The 8,414-nt window shown below is 54.4% G+C and overlaps 1 protein-coding gene across 1 annotated transcript in view; it reads right to left on the bottom strand.

Annotated features, from left to right (window-relative positions):
* Positions 1 to 8,414, bottom strand: part of PEBP4 (phosphatidylethanolamine binding protein 4) — a 157,009-nt gene that overhangs the window by 14,682 nt on the left and 133,913 nt on the right. The window contains exons 5-6 of the mRNA XM_019556588.1: positions 7,714 to 7,759; positions 3,486 to 3,602 (exon numbers count right to left, since the gene is read on the bottom strand). Coding sequence (XP_019412133.1) covers positions 3,486 to 3,602; positions 7,714 to 7,759 — 163 coding nt within the window. The remainder of the gene's footprint in view (positions 1 to 3,485; positions 3,603 to 7,713; positions 7,760 to 8,414) is intronic.

The raw sequence follows: 8,414 nt of genomic DNA, 5'->3' as shown, positions 1-8,414 counted from the left end.
GACTCCAATGTCCACATCATTAATGAAGATGTTGAACAATATGGGTCCAAGGACAGAGCCTTGGAGGACCCCACTGGTCGCAGGACACCATGATGAGTGACTGCCATCAATTACTACCCTCTGGGCCCGACCATGGAGCCGATTTCCCAGCCAGCAGATCGTGTTGGGCCCAAGGCCACGTTGGCTAGTTTCGCCAAAAGGTGGTCATGGGATACCAGATCAAAGGCTTTTTTGAAGTCAAGATATATGACATCAATCTCTTCTCCCTTGTCCAGCTTTATAGCAGGTTGACAGATATTGGTTAATACAGCCATTAGTTAAACAGATTAGTGATCTGCTGTTCACTGGCCCTTTTCCCTTAGTGCATTCTGTACTTCATTGGCTTGGACTCATGCCGATGAGTCCAAGTTGTCTGATATATTATGTTTATAATCACCTGTGTACAAAATGACCCAGCCTCTCTACCATGGAAAGCATCCATTGCATTTCTCAAGGGCAGAGATGGCCCAGAACAGAGGCGCAGATGCAAAGCTCCAGCATCTCACACTTTCAGAAAGGCCAGATCTGCAGGTGCTTTAGAGCAGAGGGAACTTCCCTGACGTCGTAAGTACTACACTGATTTACCCTGGCTGCAGATGCGGACCTCAGACTCTATGAAAGTTCAGAAAGGGGTGAAGGGCTGACTCCGGGGTGATGCGCTGCTACAGAGAACCGAATCTGGCGCCCCAGCAGACTGCCGGATGGGAACCTTGTGACTATGTGAAGACAAAGGCTGCGTGCTGAACAGAGGCTGCCTTAGCAGGAAATCATAGCTGTGTCTGCACAGGGGAGTGTGGCCAACCTACCAGGATGAACCCCTGTGGGTGCCACAAGGCTAGAAGAGGAGCTTGTCACCAGATCCATTTTTATCACTGTGAGACCTGTGGAAAGCAAGGCTTATCAGCCTGGGGATAAAAAGGAGCCTGACTACAGCTGTCCTCATCCCCAGCTGCACCGAAGCCTTGTCTGCACAGCAGAAGTCACTGAGATGAATCTGAATTCACTACAAGTGTAAATTTAAACCAGATCCAGCCCCTGTGTGCACATACTTATTGGGAATAAAAGGAGCCTTAATTTTGCCCTCATTGGCTTCTAAAGAGAATTAAGATAAATCGAATTAAGGCCGCTTGTATTTCGAAGCGGACTGGAGTGGTGTCGTTGCGGTGATACGGGAATGCTGGCATATTTCCCTGTGCAGATGATCAGCAGCACTGACGCTGGCTGAAAGGAGCCACAGAGACTGTTAGGAGTCCCCATGCCACGTGCTCGTTTGGCAGCCCTTTCTGCGCCATGTGTCCAGCAGTGCTGGTTCATTCATAAGTCATCTGCTTGGGGGTCAGAGCCACCCTGCCCTTCCCATACTGCTGACTAGGCTGCAGGAACCCTGGCTGGATCAGAGGTAGGGGGCAAGAAAGAGTCTGCACCACGTCTTGGTGTTGTGCCGCATATGCATGCTTCCTGCGTGTCGCCCCGTGGCATCCCTGGAGCCCCTGCTCTACCTGTCTCCATCTCCTGCGAGACACAGCCTCTCTCTGCTGGGAGCTGGGCTGAGTCTCCCCTGGGGAGGACGTGCCTGGCGGGGTGGAATCAGGGTTTGCGAACATTGTTTGCAGCCTGTTTGTGCAACTCCATTGCCAAACCTCATTAGTTCTGATCTTTATCGTGCCACTTGATATGCAGAACAGCTCCGAGGTGTCGCTGACGAAACTCCTGCAACTCAGGGATGTGCCGGCAAGGACTTGTCCTGGTTTCACAGCCACGGAGGCCTCTCCACTATCCTGGGGAATCTGCACAGCCCTGCCACGTGCTTCCTTGTCACAATGGTTGCTCAGACTTCCCAGCCTGGCAGCTGCCCCTCTACCCCTCTGGCCAGGGATCCCTCCATGGCAGTGCACCGGCTTGGGCCAAATTGTCTTCCTGTGGGGAATCTGCTTCAGTGCCATGACACCTGCAATCAGTTCTTTGTCTAGGGAGGCTTTTATCATCCCTGCTTAATATTGAAATCTGCATTACTGACAGCTTGGGTTGGGCCATACTGGCTGGAGGGCTGCATGGGTGAATACTGAACGTGTGCCCCCAGGGGAAGCCCAGCCCTGGAGTGGACTCTCCCTCCGACCTACCTGTGCTGCCCCAAAGAGCTGATGGTGTACTGTGCAAAAAACAAGCAAGTGCATGAAACGCATGGGCCAGGCAGCACTGGGGGAGCCAGGGTAACAGACACACATGAGCTGAGCTGCATCCTGTCAGGATGTGTCTAGGATGATGGGTCAGGAACAGCACATCCTGCAACTTTTATGGGGATTGGAGAAGGTAGCCCCCAAGGTCCCTTCCAACCCCATGATTTCAGGATCTGCTGGGCTGAGTGTCCTCCCCAGCCCTGCCTGCTGGAGGGGGCAATATTCCCCACCTTGGAGGGTTTCTGTTGCTCACCCTCCCTGCTTCCTTTTGGCTCACAATGTTTTATTCTTCCTGTGAACCACTGTCCAGCTGCCCAGTAGCCACCACTGTCAGCGGCGGCTCTGGCGAGAGCCCTGCTCTAGGCTGCTTCTCCCTCCCCGTTGGCCTTGCCCTAGTTCAGCACAGCTCCTTCCCTCCATCAGCTCCAGGTATCTCCTCTGCAGCAAAGTGTGGTCACAGCACAGGTAGGCACAGGAGTACCCCCCCCCAACACACACACACACACCCCGCCATACATGCTCACTTCATTCCCTGCAATTTTTTTCCTGGAAAACACTTCCTCCCCTGGAGAGGGTGCAGCTGAAGCACAGCTCTGGGAATCAGGACTCCCAGGTTCTCTACAGCTCTGGAGCACACATGGTCCAACCTTGGGCAAGTGATTTTAACCTGTCTAGGCCGCAGTTACTGCATCTGTATAATGGGGACAGATGACACATCTCTTAGGAGTGGGTTTGAGACTAAACCAATGGCTGTTTGCAAAGCACTTATATTACTACATGAAATTACTCTGCCTGCCCTTTTCAAGAGATAACAGCTGACTCCACAAAGCTTATCATGTTCTAGCACAGGTGAGCAAGCTCATGTTACTGTTTTAAGCCATGCAGCTTGAGTCAAACAGTAGGATATGTGACCTAGCACTTCTGTACACATGGCTACCAGTGCAGAGCTTGGTGGCACGCACAGGGGAAAAACTGCCAGAACCCCACAGGGACCAGAAACAAAACCATGGGGTTGGGGAGAGGTCCTCCTTGTGTGGGGAAGAGGTGGTGTGATGGGGCAAGCTCACCCCAGGTGCAAGCCTGCTGAGTTTAATGGGACCGCACCAGGACGGGGTCACTCACTCCAGTTATCTCATTCCACATCCTGACATTGGCGGGATCTCATCAACAGTGCCCAAGGGGTAGGGACCATAAGACTGGGCTCTTAGGACAAGCAAACCGCCTGCCACGAGTGCAACAGCAGAGAGGGGAAAACCTGGCTGTCCTTACCCAAGGATGCTGCTTCCTCTGGACTGAGGGAGATGGCCTCATGAGCCGGCTGTTCGTACAGGCGGAACTGATAGCGATGGTAGCCACTCCGGGATGGAGGCGTGGGGCGGACGTAGTCTGGGTGCAGAAAACACACTGGATCAGTCTAGCGCAGTGATTCTCAACCAGGATGCCTTGAGATCCTTTCAAGGGTGCCATGCAATGCTAGCACTGTTAGGTGTGCAAACGTGATTCATAAGAGGACCCCAGAGATTTGAGACAGGAATCCACAGTGTTAAAACATTTTGACCTGCTGCGATCCTTATTTAGTTCTTTGCAGCAGATGAACCGATTGCTTGTAGACTCAAAAACTGGGCAAATACTAAGAGCTGGTGTTTTCTGAGGGGTGCTTCCACTCTGACAAGGCCGAGAGCCGTGGGCATAGCGAATGAACCAAACGGCACCGCAGTGGTGTGCTACGGTGCAACTGACTTGCTGCTGGAGTTAACTCGGGAACCCACCCTGAGCTCCAGCAATACCTCAGCCCCCTACTACAAATGACCCCACCTCACGCCCTGCCTCCCCCTGTGCTTTGCCTTAGTGGTCACTGCATTTTTGAGACCTTGGCACAGCTCCTCGCTACCCAGTCCCTGAGACGGCATTTCTCTGGCTGCTCCAAAGCAGTGGGACCCCGTGGGCCAATGCAAGGGGAGCCAAGTCAACTGGTCTGCAACCAGGCTCTTCCATTTCTCTATGGCCAACACAGCTTTGGTTCCCAGTCCCAGGTCCCATGGTGGGTACGGAGGAAGGGGTGAGGGCCAGGACAGTTGCAGAGGCAACTGGTCATTAAAAACGGAGCTGAAGGACATCAGTGCTGCAAAGCTCAGGTGTTTCACTGCCACGCGCACTGTGTGCATCCCCTGTGCTCCCTCCCCAGCTCCCAGCCACCTTCCCTCCTTCTCCCAGCCCATCCCTCTCTTCATTGCCAACCGGCTGGGCTCCTCTGGAGTCTCGCCATATGCCTGCAAGCAAACTCTTGTTTTCCCTCTCCTGAAACAACCTTCTCCCGACCCCACCTGCTTCTCCAGCCTCCGCCTTCACTCCCTCCCTCCCTGTTATCATCCAAGCCCTCCAGCACGCTGTTCCTGAGGGCCCCACATTCATACTCCCTCTCCGTGCTTTCACACTGCCTTGCTTTTGCCCCTGGGTCTCATCTGCCCCATCCCCTACTATCAGCCCTATGACCTCTTCCATGCTGTCCATGGCTCCCAAGAACAGCTTCCTTCATCCCAGGATCCTTCCCCAGAGCCTCTCTCTTACACCTGCTCTGTTGGCTCCTGCTCTGCTCTGAGTGCAAACCCCTCGGGGCAGGGACCGTGCCGCAACCTGCACCGCGGGAATGCGGTGCACACCTATGGTACTTGAGAAAGAATCACCTCCTGCTTGCAAACTGCACCTCACCAATCCCTCTTTTTAACCACTTCCATCTCAGACCAGAGTGTACCAGGAGCACTGGGCAGCAGGGTTCTGGTCCTACGAAGGCCACACAAGAAGCAGGCTGCTTTACCCTATTGAGCATTGCTTTAGGTGCTGTTGCTGCTCAGTCGGTAACCCAATTCCCTACCGGTGGTGCACCGCAAGCATTCTGCAGTCTGCAATGCCAGAGCGAGAGGACAGTCTCCTAGGACTAACATAGGACAAAACGGGGGTTCAGGTCCAACTCCCTGTGAATCTCACGTTCTCTGGGCCTCGGTGGAATGGGGGAAGGAGCCCGGCTCTCAGCCTCTGTTTGCTTCGCTTGAACTTTAAATCCCTTGGCGAAGGGACTGTCTCTGTGTCCATGTAGTGCTTGACGCAACCAGGTCTGCACAGAATCCCCTCCTGCAACCATGGGCACAATCAGGTGAAAAGCATCCGAGGAGCAAGACAGTCTTCCCGGTTAGGCCAAAGCCAACAGGTGCTTTAACAAGGCCACTGACTTTCAGTGTATAAGATCCTCTCTTCCACCAAGATCAAGCCTTTCTCCTAGCATGATAACAGTCATCTGCCCCATACCTCAATACGCAGGGACTTGGTGTTTCAGTAAAACCGGCTGTTCCCTGATCAGAAAGCTGTGCTGAGTGGAGCAGGGCAGAGCATCTCCTAATAAAACAGGTTAACCTGAGTGGCAGGAGGGCTAGTTTCCCACTGACAGCAGCAGCTTCATGCCCTGTTCTCATGCTTCGGGGCATTAGCTGATTGCTGCTGGGGTCAGGCAGGGAGGTCACACACGTGCACCCAGCACTGTGCAGATCACTGTGCAATTGGCCAGCTGTACACTAGCTGCTTGAGCCTTTTTTTTAGTTTTCCCCTCCAGCGTCACGTCTTGGCCATGGCAAGGAGGAAGCTGGAGACAGCTGGCCCAGAGTGCAGCTAGAGAGGCTCCTCATTGCCTGGTTTGGATCCAGGTCCCTTTCCAAAATGTGGGGCCTGGATCTCATGTCCCAGCTCAGGTGTTTGCAGTGCAGGAAGCTGGCAGGGCGTGGAAGGCACAGCCCTGTTCCCGAATCCTGAGGGTCAGCAGGGTATCCCTTCATGTGCAATGCTGCTGTCGTCTCTTTGACGGCTCCCCTTCTCAGCATGAAAGGGAGCCTAATCACATGCAAAATAATTATGTATGCAGACGTTCCCTAACTGCTAAAGCCCCAACTTAGCTGGAAGGGGCACTTCATATTTGATTTGGGGAAAAAGGATGCAATGTGAAGAGAAGAGGAGTGGAAATTCCTTCAGGACCCAGTCACATTAAGCCATGCAATCAGAAGGGGAAAGAAAAAAGTCACAGCTCCACCTTGGAGCACTAGAGTCATTTACAAACCAGCCTCGTCTCTGATGCTGGAAAGTCTCCTGCACAGTCCTGCTCAGCAAGGGGCAGTGGGACTGGCCTGGTCACTTGGGACCCAACCCTATGCATCTTTACCTAGAGTTCCCTTCCTCCCATCTGCACACGGCTGTGCACGGCTGGGCTCCTTGAATTTCCAAGCCGCTGGAGTCAGGGACAGATGGCCACAAGAGCCCAGTATCTTGGGCACACGCTGGGAGCTAGAGGAACTCTGTCCAGAGCAGGACCCTGGCACTGAGGGTCTCCTCAGGGAGGTGAGATCTGGGTAGGACAGTTTCAGCAGCTGGTTAGTTTGCCCTGAATGTAGCTCAAGTGCAAATTAAGCAACAGAGATTGGGGAGGCAGGGGTTGGGGACCGCTCTGGCTGCCTTGCACTGAGAAAAACTTTGCAATGTTGGAAACACCTCCTCATTTTCCTGTGTTCGCTAAACAAGAGATCAGTATCAGAAAGCAGCCTGTTGTCTGGTTAGAATGTGAAACTGCTCCTCCTCGCTGCAGTTCCGGCTCTGAGGCTGCCGTCAGGGCCTGCAAAGTGGGGAATCCCTCGCTATTTACATCTTTCCATGTGTTTACCGAATGCAAATCGGAATGTGCAAGTGGTATGTGTGTGTGTCTGTATGCATGTGTGTGTGTGCGCGCACGCGTGCGCGTGGGCGGAGGGGGTATTTTTAAACCCTCTTCACTAACCGTCCCTCTCTTTGCAACAAAACCCATGGCTATGAGATCCCAAAGTGACAGAGAACGGCCCCTTTCCGTTGCCAGCCCAAGCGGCACCAGGGGCCGGGGTCCTGCACCCCATGTCCTGTTTGGCCGTCCCTTTGTAAGAGGGTCAGGCATTGCGGTGGTGAGTGACAGTGAAGTTGAAATGACTGGGCGTGGACCACACTGCTGCGCAGGCTTCCTAGGGAAAGGGCAGCGGGTCCTGCCCTGAACGTGGCGAGCAGCTGATTTGAAGTGATGGAGTGAGCTCCCTGCTCCTACCCAGCCCTTTGCCTCACGGGGCTCTGTATAGCCCTGCAAAGCGCTGCAGTTGCTCAGCACACGCTTCTTGGCTTCCATCCGCTTAAGGCAGCTGCCGTCCTTGCTGCTAGGAAGAGCTGGGCCCATTGGATTTGCTTCTCCATGGGCCAGAATCTCCCCTGTTGAGCAACGCTGAGTAAGTGCCCAGGGGCTGGGCCTCGCTGCCCTTGGACGCTCGCTCAGCCTCCTCCAAGCCAAGAAACAACAGGTCACAACCGAACCGGAGCTGAGCGCTTCCACACAGCACAAGTTAATGTCCCTGAGCCACCCTTTTGCATCCCAATGGCAGCGGCTGTGTAATAACGTGGGCCAGAGATCCCAGGAGGACAAGGCAGTAATGTCACTGCTTACCTGTTAGCACATGGCCTCTCAGATGTCCGGCCCGCAGATCGGAGCCCTGGAACGACAGAACGGGAGAGGTTGGTCCATGGGCACTCGGGGCGCACAGTCCCCAGCTGGGACCTAATTACTCGCACAGTGCTGGGGAGGAGCAGGGCCCCCATCGCCCCATACAGCGCGCAGAACCGCACAGACACAGACACACGGGGATGGAAGGGACCCCAGGAGTCGTCCATGCCAACCCCCTGCACAAATGCAGAAATGCTGCTCCTGCACCACCCTGTCCAATGCTCATCCAGCCACGTCCTGGGTTACGTGGAGGGAATAGACAAAAGGTGGGGATGGGCATGGAGGTGGGGGAGGAGAAGGTAACCCTAGAGGAATCACGCTATGGTACAGCAATCAGAGGTCCTAACTCCAGATAGCAGTAGCAAACACCCCATCTGGGGAGCAGCCTAATGACCCCAGGAGCAATTAAGGTGCCTGACTTGCGAGGAACTCTGTGCCGTTATCTTTGGAAACTGCCCCCCAAAGAGGTTTGCTGCAGCTCAGGGCAGCGGGCTGCAGCCTCTTGGCACAGAGCCGCCTTCTCCATGGCCTGCCCTGACTCCAGTCTGGAAGTTGCTGGAGTTCAGTAAGTTTCCTTCGCTGCCTCCAACCCTCCACTGACACGCTTCTGCGGCGAGCCGGGAGGCGTGGGGACACGGTGCGCG

The sequence above is a fragment of the Crocodylus porosus genome, unplaced genomic scaffold (assembly GCF_001723895.1).
Source record: "Crocodylus porosus isolate Cpor-Errol unplaced genomic scaffold, CroPor_comp1, whole genome shotgun sequence".
NCBI lineage: Eukaryota > Metazoa > Chordata > Crocodylia > Crocodylidae > Crocodylus > Crocodylus porosus.
Note: the sequence above shows the minus strand (reverse complement) of the source record. Positions and strands in the feature narration are given on the sequence as shown.